Source organism: Camelina sativa, chromosome 20 (genome assembly GCF_000633955.1).
Source record: "Camelina sativa cultivar DH55 chromosome 20, Cs, whole genome shotgun sequence".
Classification (NCBI taxonomy): domain Eukaryota; kingdom Viridiplantae; phylum Streptophyta; class Magnoliopsida; order Brassicales; family Brassicaceae; genus Camelina; species Camelina sativa.
Genome location: NC_025704.1, coordinates 16,512,697 through 16,535,599, shown reverse-complemented (window position 1 = coordinate 16,535,599; position 22,903 = coordinate 16,512,697). Strand labels below are relative to the sequence as shown.

Below are 22,903 nucleotides of genomic sequence, written 5' to 3'. Positions count from 1 at the left end.
AACGGTCTTGCTGTAGACCAGGATGTCATCGAAGAATACCAACACGAATCTCTCAAGAAGGGTCTGAGTATGTCATTCATCAAAGACTGAAAAGTTGTGGGTGCGTTGGTTAACCCGAAGGGCATTACCAGGAATTCATATTGGCCGTCGTGGGAACAAAAGGCTGTTTTGTGTACATCCTCGGCCTTCACTAAGATTTGATGATATCCTGACCTCAAATCCAACTTGGAGAACACATGAGCGCCTTGTAGCTCATCCAAGAGTTGGTCGACCATCGGAATGGGGTAGCTGTCTGGAAATGTGGCCTTATTGAGGGCTTTGTAGTCCACGCAAAACCTCTAACTGCCATCTTTTTTCTTCACCAAGAGCACTGGACTAGAGAACGGACTCCCACTTTCCCGTATTATACCCACGGTAAGCATGGTAGATATCTGCTTCTCAATCTCCTCCTTCTGGGAATGGGGATATCTGAATGGCCGAACACTCACTGGTTCTGCATCTGGTTTAAACTGAATCGCTTATTTCTTTCCCCGTGACGAAGGCAGTCCTTTAGGTTCTACAAACACTCCTACATATTCCTCCATTAAACGAGAGAACTCAGCAGGGCACGTCACTACCTTCTCCTCTTCCCTTCCTTGGAGTTTGCTACACTCCACCAACAACACTTCTCCTTCTTGCCTGAGTATTCTCCACAATGCTTTTAGGGAGACGGCGGTGTTAGTGAGGCTATGGTCCCCAAGAACCATCACCAGCTCCTCATTCACCAGAAACTTCATTACTTGCTCCTTCCAATTCACCCTCATCTCGCCTAGTGTTTCTAACCACTACATTCCCAATATGACATCGACTTCTCCCGGGTCCAGTGGCATAAAACTAGTCACCAGTGTATAATCCGGAAGTTCCAAGGCTACTTTTTGATAGATTCTGGTACCATGGATAGTGATACCTGTTCCCATTCGCGCGCCATACTCCTGAGTCCCTCGGGGAGTGATACCCAGCTGGTGAACCATGGCATGGGATAGAAAATTGTGAGACGCTCTGCTGTCGATTAGGATTGTAACCCTCAGATTACGAATCGTTCCCCTGAGCTTCATGGTCCGCGGAGAAGAGATGCCAGCTGCTGAACCCAATGAGAGAACATGGCACTCGGCCACCTCCCCAGTCACGACGTATGTTGCTTCTTCATCAACATCATAGAAACACTTTCCATCTCCTATCTCTTCGCTTACCACCATCACCTGAAGCTCCTTCAGACGACACTGGTGACCGGCGTGAAAACGTTCATCACACCGAAAGCAAAGTCCCTTCACTCTCCGTTCATTTGCCTCAGCATCCGTCAATCGTCGGTATGGTAGTCGCCGGCTCTCATTAGGTTTAGTTTGAGATCCCTTCGAGTCACCATTTGATTAATGCGATGTCGTTTGTCTATCAGACAAATTACTCAACTTTTGGTTAGACGATATTACCCCTCTGATATTGGTTTGACTCCCCTGTGTCTGTTGACCACCAAGGATAACCATGCGTTCTCCTCCTAACCACGTCGTCCTTCCTCCACAACCCCACGAAGTCTTCGGTGATGACTCCTCTGACCATTCCTCCACCTTTCTGGAAAGGCTCATCATCTGTTGGAGTCCCCGGGGCTCGAACATCTTAACTCCAGCTTGTATCTTTGGCCTGAGCCCGATCATGAATGCCAACTCCAGCATCCTCTCTGTTACCTCCGGTGCGTTGGACGCTAGAGCGATGAAATCCTTACAATACTTTCCGGTGGATTCGTCCTGCCGTAGAAGTAAGAGTCTATCTCCAGCGCAAACGTCATGTGCCACCGAGAAATTCTCCAAAACCCTTTCTTTCACCTGTTCCCAACTCGTGAATGGATTACGATCTCTTTTCAACCGATACAAACTTATCGCCTCCCCATCAAAACACATCTGGACTGCTTTCAGTTTCTCTTCCTCCGTAAAGTCCTCCATCTCAAAGTACTGCTCTACCCGTTGTACCCATGCTTCCGCGTTCTCGCCATCGAACAGGGGAATCTCTATCTTACGCATCAGAGGTTCCTTTGACTCGGTTGTCTCATTCTGCGTTTGCATCTGCACCGTTGTGGGCGCTGCGCCGGGAGTGAAAAGTCGCTGAATCACGTCCGTTGGGTTAGCGGTGGTCTCGAGGTTTTGAGCCTCCGTCACCCACGACCTACGTTCCTCCCCCATCAGCCTCTTCTGGAGCAGCTCGAGGATATCCAGCTTTCCCATTTGTTTCTCCATAACGTCAAGTTTCTCAAGTTGCTTCTTCATCTCCTTGACATCTTCTTCTAACTCGGTAATCTTTTGGACCTCTTTCTGCATAGATTCCACCGCTTTCTCCAGTTCCTCCATTTTCTTAGGTGGCATTGCTCAGCAAAAGTTCCCAAGATTGAATGCTCTGATACCAAATTTGTTAAGATTATTAGTGTAAACTTCTCAACAAGAACAATATGTAGTGAAAGATACTTTTATTATGAGAAATCGGAATACAGCCTGAGAGAACTTATGGATTTTCTCCCTCTCCCTTACAAACTTAACCCAGATTCTCGATAACCCTTCACTACTCCTCTCTTCTCTCTTTATACTACTCTCTTTGTCTTATTCGTCTTATTAGCCGTTATCGCTACATGCCAGCTAATAACGGTGACTCAATACTTAACTATGGTTAGTGAAGCTTAATCCTGATCTTTTGCAGTCAAACTAGGACACCTCTCAACTTCTGGATCCTTCTTCACTCCTCACTTATTTGGATCCTCTTTGGGCGTTGTTCTCTTGCGGTACTGATAGAGGATAGGTGGATGTTGGGCCTTGTACGTATCACACGTCCATAGAAATTACTGCAGCTTAATGGTGTTGAAACCTTCATATAGTTTTTCTTCCATAAATCTTTGATGGCTTTTTTTTTTGTTTTTTAGACATGAATTTTTCATATATTAGTAGTCTTTTTCTGCTAATAATATCTTATTAGTCTTTCATAGCTATAAAACTTAGGATACATAAACTTATATAAAACTACAATTCATGGATATTAAGCGACATGCATGGTCAAGAAAAGATAAATACAATTAGACTTATTCAATGTATTTATAAAAAAGACGAAGAACCAAGTCACAGAAAGTATGACATTATTAACTCATTTTACAAACAATACATTTCTATAAATATGTTTTTTTTTCTTAGTGAAAGGTCATGCACACTACTACGTTTGAATCTAGATTAATTATAAATCTTATGACGCAACATCGCGCTACCACAAACTGTAGTACGGCTACATGTCCTAACCATCACAATAAATTATACACAACATTGTCGCTAACACAAATTGTAATACAACTACATGTTTTAACCGTCTCAACAACAATTAATCAAATATTGATATCGGAAGATGTGTGTATACGAAATAGTTTCATCTCTTTTATATCTAGTGTAAAAAAATTCATCCAAAATATTAGTATAAAACATAACAAAGTTTCGTGTAGAGAAATGATCGATTCATTATAAGGAAATGATCAGTCTTGTTGCTTCTTTGCTCATTCTTTGCTCGAATACGTCCCAAAGTGTCTCTCTATTTACAGCATATTGTCTTCAGGATATATATTAGATTAGAGACACAATCAGAAAGACAATAAAACGGATGTTAACACAATAAAACACTCAAAACATATCATAATTAAAATACAAGGTTAAAAACACTATATATCATAAGTCCAAATTGGTCAAGCATGTAAGTTTAACTGGATCATCGATATTCAACCAAACATGTAATATAAAAATATATATATATATATATTTCTATGTTGTTAGTATCAAATATCTTAACTAAGATTAATGCACAACTAACAGGATTGACTAAAGACGTTTTAAGAATAATCGATGTAGTTGAGAAGAGATAAATACGAAAGTAAATCTCGCTGCATAACAAGAATGGACAACGTACATTACATACATTTTCATGTGAATCTGAATCGCTACTTTTGACCTATTATTCAATCTTTATTTGGTGAGTGCAGTGAAATTTTTATTGGGACAATAGAAAAGGACCTTCCTTAAAGGAAAAAAGGGTCACAGAAGTTCAAAGAAGTAATGATGAAGAACTCACAAGCATGCCCATTATTTTAAATCTCACCTTTGCTGCTTCAAATTGCTTTAAAAAACAGAATAATGAGAATAAAACTACACTTTTATAATTCCCTCTTCTTTATTTATATATATTTACTTTTTTAGAAAGGTTGTGGGGGAACCAAAATCAATTTCCAAACAGATACGTAGAATAATCATTATAAGTTCCATTCGATTCGATAAAGACCTCGATCCAAAAATTAATATCACGTTGCGATTCTATTCTATATCAACAATATTGTTTGACAAATTCTCCCCCATATGATTATTTTTTTATCTCGAGGAAAATACATTGTCACGTAGTCATTTTCCAGTTGTCACCAAATATTCTGTAATCGCATGCATGCCTACGCAACTCTTTAAAATAGTTTGGAACATCTTTAAAAGAAGTATATTTTGAAATTCATTTTGAATATCTTTGTAAAATTATGTAAGAGCATGTTTATCGGGGGGTTCATAGAGAGGTTGTTAGTATTTTGAAGGAAAAAAAAAATTTAGGAAAAAAGAAAAAATCTAAAGGAGCTTCTTATATAGTATACCCAAATCTGATCTAAGAGACCATACGTGTCAGATTTCTGTTGGTCAACAGAATATTACAATTAATCTTTTTTCCATTTATGATTTGTATTTCTATTTTTAATATACTTTTATGTTTTGTAGGTTTAAAAGTTAATTAAATGCAATATTTTCAAATCAGTATTAAAATTAATCATTCTCTCCATTTATAAATTGCACTTCTATTGTAATATGTATTAATGTTTTTATTATGTTTTGTATGTTTGAAAATTAATTAAAATGCAATATTTTCTAATTTTATAAAATCTTAAATGTTTACACATTTATACCACTTCTATTCTATTTAAAAATTTTAAATTTTAAAAAACAGTTTTTTCAAAAATAAGAGACCCAAAATAAAAACCTACCAATAAAAGAGAAAATTTTATCTAAAAAATCATGAGTTTTTATATTCCAAACAGTACACAATTAATTCATAAAAAATTTAAGAACTCCCCTACTTAAAGACTACCGATAAACTTGGTCTAAGGTTTTATCTATTTAAGAACTTGATATGATGTAATCTTAAATTTAAGAATATAAATTTTAAAGTTATAGTTTCCAAACAAAACAAAAAAAAAAGTTATAGTTTCGACAAATAAATCATCTTTTTGACAACAACAAAAAGACCTTTAACAAAAAAAAAAGGGACAAATAAATCATCTATAATTAACATGCAGAGAAATAATCTATAATTAATAGAAAGAAAGTTTTTGGCGATGTGACAAGAAACCTTGTCATATATATATAAGATGACATATATTATTGTGCCTAGTTTGAATAATAGACAAATTTAATTTTAGAATTATTTGATTTATTATTTTCGATCAAATAAATCATCTCTTGCATGCATATAATTAAAGAGACAAGAAATCTCCGGCTATTGTCAAATCATAATTAGTGTGATGCAATTTAGATGCATTGCATGTGTACGTACACTGGTTACTATCGCAACAAGCTTAACCATATTGACTTTCCATTTACTTATATATTTGTTTTGTTTTGGCTTGTTGCTAACAACTTATAACGCGTATGAGTCTTTGATAACGTACGTGGAAATGATCTTTTAGTGATATAGTTGAATTTTTATTTTAATGTGTAAGGAAATGGTGGTCTGGTTATAGTCTGGTTATAGTCATTTCATGGCTTGATAGCCTTGATTGATTGATTTGCAAGCATACGTAAACATTATGTTTACAAGGTTGCGGCTGCCAACATTTTAAAGTAATTAGGAAACCAAATATTTCAAACCGAATTAAATTATTGAAAGCAATTGTGATACATATGAGTTTTTTTTTTGAAAACGGTCGACGCTATTCAGTAAACATACTCTTAGAGCACTCCCATTGGTCATCCCAAGGGGATGTCTTTTATTTTTTTAATAATAAAGTGAATGAAAAATAATGTTTTAATCGATAATTTTCTGAGATCCGTGTCTCTGCCCAGACTCTTTTAGATACTGAGAGACACTTAACGTGTCAAAATTTTATTGGTTTCGATTGGTTTTGTTTTTTTTTTTTTTTTTTTTTTTTTTGTCTTCTCTTCATTTGCTTCTCTTCTCGACACAAACGAAACCAAACGAGAGTATGAATCGATTTTTCAAAATCGAGTAGAACATGAGTAAGCTTTCATTTTTTTTGTTTGTCGGTGGCTTTGTGAGAATGTTGGTGCTCATAGGATCCTTCTCGTGTGTTCTTCTGCTGGTAAGCTTTCATTTTTTTTGTTTGTTTCCCCTTTGGTGATAATTGTTGATCTGGGTTTTAGTTTGAATTTTGATTGGTAGTTAAAAATATAATGATCTGGTTTGTGTTTCTGTATTTTTGAACTGGTAATGGGTTTTTACAAGTTCATCTGTAACAATTGAGTTCGAATTCATTGTATACTGATTGAGGGCATTTGATCTGTTGGTTTTTGTTATATAGTTAACTCAGTGAGGAGTTTGCTTATTTACTTGATATTATCAGCTGAGATAACTTTGTTCAGGTTTGGTGTTAGTCATGTTACTATTACTGGATTAAGTTCCATTTTCTCTCTTGTGTATCTCTAAGTGGTTTTAGTTGATGTAATTTTGTGTCATGTAGATTTAGCATCTTTTCTTGTTCCTATTTGGTGTGTTCTATGTTTTGTTGAACTGATCACATACTCATCATGTTCGATTCTGTTTGGGCGGCACCGCAAGGCCATTCTCTCATCCCCCACTTGGTGATTTGTTCTCTGCAACTCAGTCCTCCACTTGGTGACCATCAACTTCCTAAGGTGTTTCACTCTCCTATCTACAACTGGCATTTGTGTCTTCAACATACATTGTGTTTAATCATGAGTCGAAAACAATGTATGTTGCGTTTCTAATCAAAGTTTGTATCGTTTTCAATCAAAGTTTGTGTTTAATCGTGAGTAGCACATGAGTAGTGAATAATCTTATACAGACACAGAACCATTATTTGTATTGTGTGGCTGTTTATTTGCAGGATAGGTTCTGTTTAATTTTTGGTTCTGTTTTATTTGCAGGTTGTGTTTAATTTTTGGTTCTGTTTTATTTGCAGAACACATTTTTAATAAAAAAAATTAGACACCCAAGGATGACTAATGGAAGGACAAAAATAAAAATCAAGGGTGTGAAGAGAAGTGTATTATTTTTAGTATTATTAAAAAATAGAAACACCCAATTGAAGATATGCAATGGGTTTGCTCTTAGAATGAAGTTTTAGTGATTAGACGTTTGATATATATGGCCAAAACTAGTACAAACATTCAAATGCACTTAGTGGATGGAACAAATGTATGTCAACATTTTACAAGACGACACTTCCATAAGTACTAAGAAAAATCGGATCATACAATTGCTTAACGGTTTCTGAGATTGATTCATGTTCATTACTTCACAAACTAAAACCTAGATCTATCATACCAAAATTTAATAACACGCCTGGATTGTACTATGATTTATCAGCAAAACTCTATCACACATCAGACGAGATACAAACTTCTTTCATTCTCATTCGAGTTCGTTATGTATTTTTGGTTTATGATAAGTTTTTTATGCGAGGGTCAAGTTTCTACTCCTTTTGATCTAGGTTTTTTTTTTGGTCGTGCATGTCACCATATATATGCATTGATCTCTTGTACAACTAAACATGTTACATGTATATTTAGCCATATATCCTTTTTCTTGCACTCAACAATTTTTTTCCCTATTTTAATATAAGTGCTGGAAAACACAAATCCCTCTAATTTAAAAGTTGGATTTTATGGTCGTCAAGCCACACAGCTAGGGACACTCTTTTTCTACTTCTCGCAGCAATCCCAAATTGAAAAGAAAAGAAAAAAAAAAGAGACAGAAATAGATTACATTAAAAGAAATTAAAATGAAGGCCCGCCGTTGAAAAATGAGAAAATGCATAGAACAAAGACCAAAAGCTAAACTCAAAATATTCAAACACCTTCTAAACTCTCTTCTCTCTTCTCTCTTCTCTCTTTTAGATCTCTTTCTTCTCATTGTCCTATCTTTTCACTACATCGAATCCCCACTTATTCACACATGTGTAAAATTTTCAGTTTTGGGTTAAAGTTCAATTGGTTTACGAGGTGAAAACAAGAAAACGATGGGAAAAAGACAAAGAAATTGATAACAATTTTTATATCATAAAAAGATACTATACATTACATAATATAGCATATGATCGATTGCTCTTATAGAAACTAGAATCAGTGTTTCAAAAGAGGCCAATTCAGATCAAAATGTCTTTGAAATTAGCCTTTGTCCTCTTCTTCTTCTCTCACCACTACTACTCAACGACGCCGTTTTGTGGAAGTAAAATAAAATAAAAATAAAATAAAATGAATACGCTAAACGACAGGGCCGTTTCTCACATCGTCTGAGTTGGTAAAACAGAACAAAGCTCAATGGAACCGTAGTGAAGCAGTTCCTCAATCATTTGCTCGATATGATCTTCCTCCAAGGGACTAAAGTTCTGTTCCATGTTCGTGTTTCCATCTTCCCACTTGATCTCCGTTGTCTCTGTCATTACTCCTCCTCCTCCACCTCCCCTGTTAAACTGATTTACGTTGGCCATCACGCAGTTGATATCCCCGTCGGTCTCCGCGGGTCGTAATCTTGCGGTCTGCGTTTGCGTTTGTTTGGTCATCTGAAGAGAAGCCATGTAGCATTTGTGGAGTTTGGCTGTGAGAGTGGCGGAGAGAAGCTTGGATGAGGAAGTAGGAACGGCGTTAGGGTTGTAAGGGAAATTGGTACGTGCTCTTGGGCCACACATTAGCCTCGCCGCCTCATCGTAGGCTCTAGCCGCATCCTCAGCCGTCTCAAATGTCCCCAACCAGATTCTTGTTTTCCTAAAACCAAAAATAAAAAGCATATAATGAGCTTCGGTTCATAACTTCTTACTTAACATATAGTGAGCTTCGGTTCATAACTTCTTACTTAATTAAAAAAAAAAAAAGGTATATTGATATTTTAAAAAGAAAAGGGGAGAAGAGTGTTTACAAGAGAGGGTGACGAATTTCAGAGACCCAAGAGCCCCAATGCCTCTGTCTAACGCCTCGGAACCGTTGTTGTGGTCGTGCCATTTAGTGCTGGTGGAGAATGGAGAATATGGTTCAGGTGAGTTTTAGTGTTTGTGTTTTGTGGAAATGTTATGAAAGTGAAGAAAGAAAGAATGATATGATGAGAGTGAAGGAGCGTTTTTGGAAGAGTGAAGGGTGGCTATAAGTACTATTGGCTTTAGCTTCGTGAGAGAGAGAGAGAGAGAGATAAAGATAGAAATGTTTTTTTGTGCGTAAATTTTTCTTATGGCAATTAACTGGCAATCAATTTGGTCCTAAATTGGACCCACGCCGTTACCAATACGACCCAAAAAAAATCTCATGGATTTTGTTTTAAGAGAGAGATAGAGAGATCTCTATATTAATTTCTTTATTCTTAAATTTACTTCATTTGTTGTATTCGAAGTTGCTGCGACATGGGCAAATGGATTATCTAATACTGTCAGATATGGTATTAATTATAGTGAGAAATTGAAAGCTTAGAAAACTACATGCTAAACTGTCGGAAAATTATATATATATATATATATATATATATATATATTAGTATATTTTTTAACTTTATCTACAAACTGAAAACAAAAATCAAATTTATGACCAAACAAATTTACCATAGTTTGTATTAGGAAAAAAAAGTTACATTATTATTAATAACTTCACAAGATTTTTTTCCTAAAATTAAATTTTATTTTATTTTCCTGTATTAGTTCTATGACGAAAACCATTTTTAATGTTAAATTTAATTACTTTTTGTTCTGTCCTAAGTTACATATAGTATAGTTGAACAGAAAATATGTTTTATACTGTATATCACAAGTTATAGACGTACATTTTTTTAAGGTAAACTTAATAGCTACGAATTTACTAACAACCCTATACTTATAGCATGCATCTATAAGCATCAATATTTTTTTCCAATTGTGAACAAGCTGGATCCAAAAAGAGATTTTGGCTGCGGTGAAACTTCAAACCCACTGTATCTAATTTCACATGGGTTTGATCATCACAACATGTCTCTATATCATAGATACTGCCAAATTTTTCTAGATTTTTTCCCCCAAATAATTAATAATAAGTAATAACGATAATAATTGGAATTAATAGTTTGATAACTAGCGTGACTCTTTCATCACCATTCTTCGCCCATGTGAGCCTTCGATAATGACTCAATCAAACAACCAAAACCATCTTCGACTATCATCTTCTTCTTCCTTTTTTTTAATAATTGAAACAAACCTTAATGTATTGTGTCATCATATTCATACCCATGATTTTCTGAGTGTACAGTTTACCTACGAGTCTGCGACCTATTTAAAAAAAAAACAACTATACATTAGTAGGTTTACTAATAATAAATAATAAGTATTATATTGCTCCCAACTCAGACAATATCCTTTTTAGAGTCAATAATAATTGAAATAAGAGGTAATAGAAAGAATATGTTGGGCAAAAGAGTGTGCAGGTAGAATGGATACATCAAAAATGACAAGTGCCAAATTTTATTGGTTCAGTCCAGTAGCAAATTGGTGAAAGAATCTTAGACCGCAATTATGACAACAAGAAAAAACATTAGAGAAGGTCATTAACTTTTTATCAAATAATTGATCATTTTAACCCTACTAATAATCATTTTTAACCCTAATAGTTAATCAGCTTATGCTTTTTTTTCGATGTGTGTATATATCTACATCCATGTCCATAAGAAAGCGAAGAAAAAAAGAAATAAATTATCTCTCTCGGTGACGTTGTGAAAAAGTATACAAATATTTTTCTCGGTAGCACTGAACTGTAAGTTAGAAAATTGCAAAAGATATCCTTGGATTTTTCTTTTCTAAAGTTAAATTATCTTCAACCTAAAAAATATTAAAACATCTATCCAACTCATGAACAAAAAAAAACTCCCCAATGTAATCATCGTGTGTGTTGGAATGAATACATGTAAATGTGGATAGGTTAGTCGGCCGCAAAGAAGTGGCCCTAAGTTAGTGAATCGATACTCGAACTATGGTCTTTTCCTTTGCCTTCCGAATTGTATCATCTACCCGATTATTTTCCAACGTTCATATTAGAAGTTTACGACTTTATGTATTATTTTAGGCTGTTGTACCAAAGAAAAAAAAAACAAGTATTATTACAGGCTCCATTGTTTCTCGCAGTAATTTTTTCCAGTGTATATATACCTTTGAAGTATAAAGTATTAACACTAATTCAGTTATAACTTTATGAATTAGACAATAAATAATGTTATAAGTCGAAATAATCTTTATTAGCAACTTAACTTCTTTGTTTGGTATGTGGTATAATTATATTGGTCGATCAAATAATGAAGCAAAGCATGTGGGAGTGATAAGTTCAAACAAAGACTGTTTTTATTTTAAATTGGCATTGCGGATTTTGTCTCTTTGTTACTGTTTTGGCACGTGTAAGTATAGTGACTATTCATTCTTCCAAGTATCAACTTAGTACCATACTTCTGAAAGAGAGAGAGACAGTATTCAATATCTATATATCTCCCATTGCATGGCATGATACGAACAAATTAATTAACGTTCATTACAGTAGATTCTACGTAACAAAACTATAAATTGTAACTGATATATAGATAGATTCATTTCATACGAAGTTCTGCATGCTATATATCTTGCAAAACATCTATAAATATTAACTAACAATTAGACCATTTGCTAATATGTCTAGATTGTTAACATAGAGATAGAGGGTCATCATATATTTGGTAAATCATATTATTAACTTATCTTAATTGGGTTTGGTCGAGCATATTACAATTAGTGTTTTGGGACTACATACAAAGTTATGGGATAATCAGACAAGTATTATGAATAAATTAAGTAGGACCCTACGGCGTAAACGCGTGACTTGGGACCCATAACGACATACACAAACATGGGTGATGAAAGGGTTTTGATTGTGATTCATGTCGTTTTCTTCCTTCAGCTATATAAAACTATATAGTAATAAATAATATACCAAAATCATCAAAATCTATAATTTATTAGTGAAAAGATTAACTGTAGACAATATGATTTAATTTGTAGATAAATGTGAAAATAATAAGGTGACGTCCATATCAAAGACCGCCATTCTCTCGTCCCATTCCACACTCAGTCACATGCAAAATATGGAGGGTCCATTGAATCCACAACAAAAGGTCACAACAAAACTAATATTCTATAGAACAAATGTAGTTTTAATCATATAAAAATTTAGTCATACATATATCATATAATGTATATAGGTTTGTATGGTAATGGATTGGAGTTAATTCAACATGGACTTTGGAAGGTTTCAGAGACATTGTTCCTCAGCTTGCATACACACATGCAGTATCTTTTGGTGTTATCTATGCATTTTTATGTTCTTGGTGCAAGAGAATCTAATCTATGTTGACAATATTTTCCTTATTATAATTTTGAAATAACTGAAAGAAACAAAATGTTATCAAGTTTGTTTGCCTTTTTTGTATATTTATGTCGGAAGATCGAAAATTTCACAAACATAAAATCAAAAGTACTTACTGGTGATGACTCTTGTCATTTTAATTATATGGTTTGAATGTTGCTAATTGTTGGCACTAAAGCCTAATTCCACAATATGTAATTGCAAAATATTAGATCATTTTTTTCGATGAAATAAGATTGGGTATGACTTTGAAGATCATAGTTTATATATTACGATAGCCATTGTAAGATATTTATTAAAAACTGTTAAGAGAGATCGTGTAATTTACGCTTAATTCAATCTTAACTTATCAAATTCATTTAATCTGACCTCTCGAAAATGAAGTTAATAGTAGTGGTCAAGAGAGCACATAGAGACATGATGATATAACATCCAAGAACAAGATAAGAATGTGAGTATGAAGAATGTATGCCATGAACTTGCATATCATCTAGGGAAAATAGCAGTCATAGGGTTTCGAATTCCTTATATAAATTGGTTTTAAAATTTTTGTTCGATATTTATTTGATAAATTTACTTTTTTTAAAAATAATCATTCATGTTTTTCAGTTATATATTCAATTGTTTCACAGTTTCGTTTTGATATATATCTAGCCTAAAATATTTTTTTATGTTATATTGATTTTGCTATTTATTATGTTGTTCTATTGTATTATAATATAGTATATATTATCCTATAGTATTTTTGGTAATTATTTTACCTGTATTTTAATGTTCAGTCATTTTATTGGTTACGAAACAAAACATCATACAGTATTTGTTTCCTATCACTCCTCACTGCATAACCGAATAAATTTAAAATGTAATACAATGATAACAATAGTACAAATGATTTGATCTAGAAACTCTAATCAATGAATTAAAACCTAGGACTCAATAAGAATAGAAGTAGAAGAAGTAGAAGTGATCAACTCGGAGAGAATAAAATAATTGAAAACTCAACGAGAGAACGCGGTTTGGGTCCTTTTTGGAGCAAAGTGAGGGGAGGGCAAGTAAATGTTACATTTGACTACCAAAAAGACAGAGAAATTGGAGTGTGACTTTTTGTCATTCCCATTCACCGCACTCCATGGGATCTTTGTTCCCTCCTTATCTCTTAGACCATGTTTATCGACAGTCTTTTTAGAGGGGTTCATATTGTTTTGGAGGAAAAAAATAATTCAGAACAAAAGAAAAATGCTAAGGGAGGTTGTTATATAGTATACTCATCTTTGTTCTAAGAGGCGCTACGTGTCGTTTTTTTGTTGGCCAGAAAACAAATACACAAGAGAATTTTTTTTTTTTGGGAAGCTCGATTTTTGTTTACTTTCGTCTCTCTCTCTCTTTCTCTGGCGATCACAATCCCGAAACGAGAAAAGATGGAATTTGAATGTGTTTGGAATCGAAGGAGAAGGTTCACTTCCTTTGTTTCGAAATTGTAAGGGTTACTTCGATTCACACTCTTCTTCTTCGTCTCCGTCTCCAGGTATGAAAAAATTGGGTTCCGATGTATTTTGATTCGATCTTTACTTTGGGATTTGAATTGGTTTTGTGCTTCCGTTCCTCTTTAGATTCTTCAATAGGTTTCTTAGGCGTAATCTGATTAGGGATTTACATTATTTCCTCCCGGCGTAATATGATTTGTGTTAATATGTATATGCGTCTGATATAATTGGGGGTGGTTTTAATTGATTGATTGAATGTGGTTTTGTTGTTGTGTTTGATTTTTTGCAGTTGGTGCTGATTACAGAGGACTCTCAGATTGAGCTTTTGTTGAAGGAAGTGAAAGGAAAAGACTTAACTAATTGCTGGTGGAAGGGAGAAGCTTGCTTCAGTGCCGTCTGGTGGTCGTGGTGTTGCTATGGCTTCTGCTCCATCCGCTGGAGGAGGAGGCGGTGGTGCCCCTGCAGCTGAGTCCAAGAAAGAAGAGAAGAAGGAAGAAAAGGAAGAATACGATGATGTAAGTTTTCTTTATATTTCTTTCTTATGAGCGAGCTAACCTTATTAAAGGTCTCTTGAAATGAGATGAGATGGTGCTTACTTGTGTATATTTTCTTGTGTTTTAACCTTATTAAAGCAGGTAGCAAACGAGTTCCGGTTTTGTTGTACCCTTTTGAAATCTATATGTTGTTGTTTAGTTTTTTTATTCCATTAGATCAATGCTGAGATTCTCAAGACGTTTTTTACTCCAAACGTCAGCACCTTATCGGTCTTGCTGAAACTGCTGTTAAGATGTGTTTGTTACTTCAGCCAGATTTGTTATCGATCTTGTGATCCCCTTATATTATTAGCAAATGATGTTCTCTCTTTGGTGTTGTTGTTGATGGTTCTATTCTGATATGGGTGTGTGTTAATGTTATGATCTCGTTGTTTTATTTTACTGGACTTACAAAAAGTTTTGATCTTGATGATCTGTTTTTTGTGATCTTATTGGCTAAACATGAACAGCATATTGTCTCGGGCAAAATTTAAACGTCTTCTTTAATCATCATCACCACTTAGCATTTCAAAGGTAGCTCTTTTTATTACTACAATAATGTAACGTCTTCTTTATTCTTTTCATCGTTTTGATTCTGTCTTTCATGTGTGTCGATGCTATCTGATTGATTTATCATCCTCAGGCAACATACTCTTTTAAACTCTTTGCTTGTAAAGAAGAGGAAATATGTAGTTGTTGGTTTTATTGGGCTTATTCTGTTATCAAGTTTGCATATTCTCATTTGTATAAGTTAGAGAAAACAAAAAATGAGAGTAGTCAAAAAAACATAAATTGCCGCCCATACATCTCTCCACCAAAATTTACTTATTTCTTTCTTCACAACAATAGTCAAGAAATCCCAAATATTGCTAAACCATTGTCAATTTGTGGTTTTCTATAAACATTGTCAATGTTGCTGTATTGTTTTCTCACCATTTTGTGTAATATATGTGCTCCATGTTAGTTGCCTATGTTTCTCATTTACAAATCTTTAACAAAACAGATGAAGAACCTCTGTTTTCAAAGTTTTTCAAAAACAGAAAATATAATTCTAGTTTTGTATGTTTGAAAATTAATTAAAATGCAATATTTTTTAATTTTATAAAATCTTAAATGTTTACACATTTATACCACTTCTATTCTATTTAAAATTTTAAAATTTTAAAAACAATATTTTCAAAAATAAGAGACCCAAAATAAGAACCTACCAATAAAAGAGAAAATTTTATCTAAGAGATCATGGGTTCTTATATTCCAAACAGTACACAATTAATTCATAAAAAATTTAAGAACTCCCCTTATATGAACCCCCCAATAAACTTGCTCTTAATCCGTTGGAAGTTCTTTTGTTCTTACAGACATAAATACAAAATGCTTCTAGTATTTCTTAGCCACACACACACACACACAAACAAAAAAAGTTCTTTTGATTATATAATAAGAAAACAACAACTCCTAATTTTGCTACATAAATTATTGTATATATATATATATATTTTTGGAGACATTTATAAAATAAATCCTGAAGTTGGTACTTATTTACAAGCATGTCATTAGTATTAAATAATTAATTTAATAAACAAATTAACTCTATTTATATTTGATTTTTTTTATAGAAACTAAGTGTTTAAAAGGTAACAAACATAATTGTAAATGTATACTGATTTTATTTTCTTATTTTATAAAGAAGTGAGTGAAAATGTATTGTTCTTTAAAACCTTGAAAAACAGATTTGAGAAAAAGTGACTTTTAGCCTCACATACTATATTTTACTTTCACGGGGTTCGTATGATGAGTTTTTGAGGATTAAAAATCTTTGAACATCTTGCATGATCCGCCTAGCATGGCGGGTTTGGACTATAGAACTAACACTAAAATTATTAATTATTTCATATACTATAGATTTGTAGTCATAGTTTAGAAAATTAACTTATAAATTATTTAGTATATGAATTACAAAATATTACACATACTACAACACATTCTTAATATTCCAAAAAATATATATATATATATATATATACACATAAAAATATACACTAACATACCATATAGGCATATACATCTGTTTAATTATAGAAAACAAAACTAAGTGTTTTAAATTTTATATTATATCTAATAATAAATTAATTAAGTTATAAATTGTATAAAAAGTAAGAAGAAGAAAAAACATTCTAAACAAAATTATAAATTAATTAGATAAAATCTAATTAATTGGGAATTTGAAAACTAAATGAATTAAAAATTCTAATTTAAAATAAATTAATTTATAATTTAGTCTCGCGGTGTACTGCGGGTGAAAACCTAGTCTGTTTTAAATTGTAATTGATATCAACATCACCTCTATTTATTAATTTGTTTTTCATTTCTAACATCATCTTTAAAATATATATATATATATATATATATATTTATTGAAATAGGTTTTGTTACAAAAAAAAATTCTAATTTTCTTTCAGCTTTAAATTAAGATTGTTTTTCTTATGTAACATTTTTTCGTATTCTTTTATATAACATATCTACTCTATATTTATGATATGAAATGTATAAATTTGGTGAAAATGAAAAAAAAAAAAAATTATTTCGTGAGGCAAAAATGCTAAACCCATCTCTCGGTCATTTCCATGTGCCTTTTGTTCATTAATGCAATTTTCTCCGCTCAACAAGAACATCAATTATACGTTTTTTGGGCTCATTCTGAAACTATATTGAATCTCATTTCAATTTTATTGTTGTAATCATTTTGCGCAGGGAATAGTTAGTATATATTTTTAATTGATTCTTTTCTCAACGTCTCAGTGTCTTAGTATTATGACCGGGACAACACAACTGTCCTCTGACCTTCTCGAGGATGGTCTTTTGACCTACCAGGATCTCACATGTACCAAGGGGCTCTCATGCTCATGGTTCATAGCTCTCTTGGATTTACAGTCGATGAATTATCTTTCTAATCTTGTGGCATTGGGGAATGCCTTCCTTTGTATTGGTTTAAATTCTGAAACTTTTGCTTCTTGTACTTCTTGTATCTGTTACTATCCTAAATGAATGAAAGCAACTGGTTTGACAAAAAAAAAAAAAAAAAAATTTTACTGGACAGTTTATTTTCAGGAAACCAAAATTTTTGGACTGAAAGTCTGAAACCTTGGGGACCTATAACCGACTGTATGTCATTTAAACTGTCTTCATTTGTCAATTAAAAAAATGTGTTTGTTTCAATCCTTACGTAATTTTATTTATATAGGAAAAATCATTAGAGGTGCTTTATTCATGTATTGGTACATGTGTGTGTGTGTGTGTGTCAATACAAGGAATAGTATACAATGAATGAAAGAGAACTTTGATTCACTAGGCCATGTGAATATGTGATGTGAACTTTGGGACAATGTTGAATATCCCAATGGTTTAATCTGTAAGAAGAAACTTTGACTTTATCGCTAGATAGTGTTGTTCTTTCAGTTTTCACGTTACGATTATATTTTCTCCTGTCACTCTCATGACTCATGAGTCTCACATCCCGTAGCAGCATAGCAGCATTAGCACATGTACGTCCATATCTAACACAGACACTGTATATATTTTACGAAAAGCTTATGTTTACAACTTGTCCTGTTTTTTATTAGTTGAACATATATTTATATTTATTTGCTTTGGACATTACAACCGGTCAACCGGACCCAATCGGATGTATGTTAGTAATGTTACTGTATCATCCAAATATTAATTGTAAAAATTCTCAACATTTAAGATTTAGTTAAAATATATTCATAAAAAAAAAATCTTGAAAGCAAGCTTAAATGTATAGAACAATCCTATGTCCCTATGACAAGACAGAACTAGCTCTCTTAAAACGACCAAAACTACTTTTCTGGGAGATAATAATGTTGAAGGAATTAGTGGGATAGGTCTGGTCAACGATGAAAACTCAATGCGTTAAATGGGCCTAGCCCACTAATTGTTTTACGCAATCCAATATCATAAATCCGCCAACCTCATTTCTCTTTGGTGCTCCTATGCGTTTGCACTTCTCTTTGGTTAAGTTTTGAGAATATATATGAGTTTACTATAAGTTGAAATTGATATTTTTTGTTAGTAATTTTGTAGATGGGAAAAATGAAAAAGTCTCATTTGGGTAGAAACGATAGTAGGTGTTAGTAATTTTTTTCGATTATATTTGCTTACATCTTTGTTTTAGTACAGTTTCATTAACTGTTTATTTGATTTTTAATTTTTTTTTGACAATTTCATGAGCTCATTTAAATGAAAGTACATAGTTCTGAAGCATTACATGAGTATAATCACATTAACATTTTTTTTTATGTGAGAATAAAATAGTAAATATGAAGTCTTGCTTCTTTTCTTTACTGTTGCCCCTAATTTCCAAGTGACCTCTATTGGACTAATGAATGTATTAATTTTTTTTTTAATATTGTTCATTCTGTGACTTCTTAATTAATTTACATTTCACACAAAATCTAAAATGGATGTAAATATATACTGTATACTGTTGTACATTTTAACTCATGAGTTCACTTTAATTTACGTATATATTCTGCTTTAAATAAATATATATATATATATATATATATATATATATATATATATATTAAAAGCAAATCTTTAAATGTAAGTATGTAACTATAAGATTTCTTTTTGTTTAGGGTATTTCGAAACCTTCCATTGTGAAAAAGTTAGTTTGCAATTAATAGAAATTGAAAGAGAATTTGCTAATTTACAAACAAATCGTTTACAATGATCCCTTCAATCTATAATGAATACGTTCAGAGCCGTGGCTATGTAGTAAAAAAAAGAACATTTGCTTCTGGCCATTATTTTGGAAAAAAAAATTGAAGGCTCTAATTTTTCCAAATTTTACTATGTATATTAGGTTCAAATAAAAAAAAAAATGTATGTTGTAAAAGAAAGAAAAGAGCAACGATGGTTTAAAAAAAAGAGACTAAAATCGCAATGCTTTTATCAATTTATGCTAAATGTTTACAAAACTGAAGCATAACATGATCTTTTTAGTATTAACTAACAATTTTGTTTTATACAAGTTATGTAACTTGTGTTTTGACTTTAAAATTATGTTTTAGATTTAAGATATTGGTTTTACTCTGGTTTTTTTTTTGGGATTTTTTTGGTTATTGCTTTAAATTTTTATTTTTATTCTAATTGAGGCTTTTTATAAAAAACACCGTTTCCAGTTTTATATAATCAAGATAATCAAAATAGGGACGACCATCCAGGAACATTTTCAATATAGTTTGGCAACACACGTTTAAGTAACACCAACTTGTTCTTTTTTTTTAATAACATACATGTATGGATACAGATTTACTGACTACAAAATCGAAAGAATAAATAGTTATGCGAAAATTTGAACTTGATCGATAACTAGCGGGAAAAAATGACTCTCTCGCATGCAAACAACTCTAGCGGTTATAAAAGAGCCACTTTGTATCAAGATTTTAACAGTGAACCCTCTGATCTGAGTAACCGGTTCCGGCCATACAAATCGTCGTCGATGAGCCTGATCCCACGTGAGACAACCGCACTTGGATTCCAATCCTCACAGGATCCATGGGAAACAATCTTACCGGAACCCCATAATTCCGAAAGAAAACCGGTGGAAAAATCACTCCTTACAAAACCTCCCACAAATAAACCAAACACCAACCTCATCTAGTTACTGAGCCGCACAACCAACCACCCCTAGCGACCGAGTAACAAGAGAAATAGACAGAAATATTTGATTCCGCCCAGCCACGGACAGCACTTCCCCATAAATACTCCGATTAACTATCAGCTCTTCCAGTGTCGATCAGCACCTCCATCTGGTGTCGATCGTCACCCATCGCACCACTTACGAACCAACACACATGGTGTCGATCGACACTACTTCCGTCGATCTCTCCTCATCAAAACCTATCTCCAACCATTCTCCTATGAACCAAACCCACAACAACATGCTGATGTCGACCGATACCCCAACTTTACCACAAAACCGTTTATGCCAGACCACAATACAAACACTTGATTAAATCACAAACCAACCGTTCATTTCAAAAACCCACCATTGAATACAAAGCCTATAGCACCACAAAGCTCCCACCAAATTTCAGCCAAATTGGACTCCTTTTCATCTTCCAAACGTTGCTCTGAAGTAGCCATCTCAAACCAGTCCCCGCAGCCCATTTACAGGTGTTGGTGTCGAATGACGATCCTCGCCTCCCTTCAAGCTCCTTCTTGCCGCAAAACTCTAATCCTTCACAACTATCTATTCCCTAATCGATTAAACATCAAACAACACGACTTACCTGGATAACAGTCATGAGAGAGCCTCTTTGTCTATCCCAATCCACCACCAAGCTCCCATCCTTCCTCTCACACATGAAGAAGATGGAACTCCCTTCTCCTCCTCTTATGCCCCAAGCACAAGGTCTCTTCCTCTAGCACCATTGATGCACGACGAAGAAGAAGCTCCCCTCAAGCCCACTGCTCGATCTCCTCTTCTCCCTCACACCAAGACCTCCTTCTTTTTCCTATCCATCGTCAAACCATTCCCTTTTTCCTCCCTTCAAAAAGAGAACCCACAACTCTCTTCTCTCCTTTTAGGGCAGGAGACGGCTGCCTTTAACATGGCGTCGAGATACCACTTATATACCCAATCCCCTTCGGTTTCTTAAACCAAACCGCATCAAACTGACGATTAAAATTTAACCGCTGAATTCGAAAAATTATTAGTGTCGACCGACACTCCTTTGGTATCACTCGACACCCACTCCCAAAATCCATTCTTGATTCACGGATGTTACAACCCGATTCACTCGAACTACTCCACAATCCCACAACTTTATAATTTCCAACCTTACAAAAAAAATATGCTTTACACAACTTCCGAAGATTTTAACAAAACTTTAATCCGGTATTTGGACGAAATAATAAATGGCAGTCTATAGAGAATTAATGGTTTAATAGTTCATTTAAATTGGAAGAGAGAATTTGGCAAAGATTGTGAGTTCTATTAATTGTCACTAAAACACCAGTTAGTTAATCTCATGTTAAACTTACAATATTTTTTTCAAAAAATGCTTTTTTTTGGTTAAAGTATATATATATAATGTTTTCTACCTTTTATTTTTAGACATTGTAATGTATCATTAATTATATATTTTATCTTGATAGAAAATATCATACCTAGTTATTTTTATTTTATAAACATATAGTTTGACTATTACCTAAATCTTTATCATGGATATACAGTAAAACCTCTATAAATTTATAATTTTGGGACCATGAAAATCTATTAATTTATAGAGATTTTAATTTATAGATAAAATAATAATTATTAATTTATAAAAAGACTTTTGTAATTTGGTAAAAAAGTTCAAAAATAAAAAAAATTGTTATAACTAATATTTTTATAAAATCAATTAGAAGGAAAATAACAATTATAATCTTTTTGAAGATAGCACTCAAATATTTTTATATAGTAAAAATATTAAAAATAAACTATAATAAAAATAATATGCATATATATACATATATTTAGATAATTTTATATAATTATTAATTTATATTATTGATGGGACCATAAATTTATAAAGGATTTAAAAAAATATATTATTATATTATATTATTGAATAGTGTTCAAAATTACATTAGTTCCAACTTGAGACCAGAGAAATTTATTAATTTATAAAAATTATTAATTTACCGAGTATTAATTTATAGAAGTTTTACTGTATGGTTAACTAGTTTCAATATTGAGTAATGCACACAAAAAAATCCCAAATTATATATATCATATATACCTCTTTAATCTTAGCTATTCACTCAACATTTTAAGACTTCAAAATTCAAATAAGCATCGTACGTATGCTATCTCAGGTAATTTGTTTTTTTATCGAATCTAATCAAGTCAAAATTTGAGTAAGCCAAAATATTGATTGCTTCTCTCCTACTTAATTCGCCCACATCTTCACACGTACTAATTATTTTATACAACAATATAATCAGTTAAATAAATATAAATGGGAATTTGCACTCAATAACCAACAAAAAAAAAACTATAATTAGCCCACTAACTATTCTAACCATGTATAACTAATATACTCTATAAAAACTATAATATATACTTATTACCCTTGCCTTTACTATTTCTTTCCACCCTCTTCCACCACCATCCCCACCCCCTACCACCACCTTCCCC

The 22,903-nt window shown here is 33.0% G+C and overlaps 2 protein-coding genes and 1 long non-coding RNA gene across 3 annotated transcripts; 1 reads left to right on the top strand and 2 right to left on the bottom strand.

Annotated features, from left to right (window-relative positions):
* Positions 519–2,375, bottom strand: LOC104772583. Its single transcript, XM_010497182.1, has 3 exons — positions 1,467–2,375; positions 882–1,388; positions 519–824 (listed from the first exon to the last, which is right to left on the bottom strand). Exons 1-3 carry the CDS (start codon positions 2,373–2,375, stop codon positions 519–521), a joined length of 1,722 nt encoding a protein of 573 aa, XP_010495484.1.
* On the top strand, positions 6,013–7,198 carry LOC104770996. The gene is made up of 2 exons (XR_764692.2): positions 6,013–6,400; positions 6,877–7,198. It is a non-coding gene; the product is annotated as an uncharacterized LOC104770996 (long non-coding RNA).
* On the bottom strand, positions 8,308–9,455 carry LOC104770995 (ethylene-responsive transcription factor ERF003-like). The gene is made up of 2 exons (XM_010495465.2): positions 9,196–9,455; positions 8,308–9,044 (listed from the first exon to the last, which is right to left on the bottom strand). Exons 1-2 carry the CDS (start codon positions 9,276–9,278, stop codon positions 8,564–8,566), a joined length of 564 nt encoding a protein of 187 aa, XP_010493767.1. The 5' UTR covers positions 9,279–9,455; the 3' UTR covers positions 8,308–8,563.

Bases quoted from the DNA above. Each gene is read 5' to 3' on its own strand.
- LOC104772583 (XM_010497182.1), bottom strand. From the start codon at position 2,375: ATGGAGGAACTGGAGAAAGCGGTGGAATCTATGCAGAAAGAGGTCCAA. The intron at 1,389-1,466 runs GTAATATCGTCT...GGTGACTCGAAG, and splicing joins GTCAAACCAATATCAGAGGG to GGATCTCAAACTAAACCTAA. The intron at 825-881 runs GTGACTAGTTTT...TTGGGAATGTAG, and splicing joins AACTTCCGGATTATACACTG to TGGTTAGAAACACTAGGCGA.
- LOC104770995 (XM_010495465.2), bottom strand. From the start codon at position 9,278: ATGGCACGACCACAACAACGGTTCCGAGGCGTTAGACAGAGGCATTGG. The intron at 9,045-9,195 runs GTAAACACTCTT...TTTTGGTTTTAG, and splicing joins GAAATTCGTCACCCTCTCTT to GAAAACAAGAATCTGGTTGG.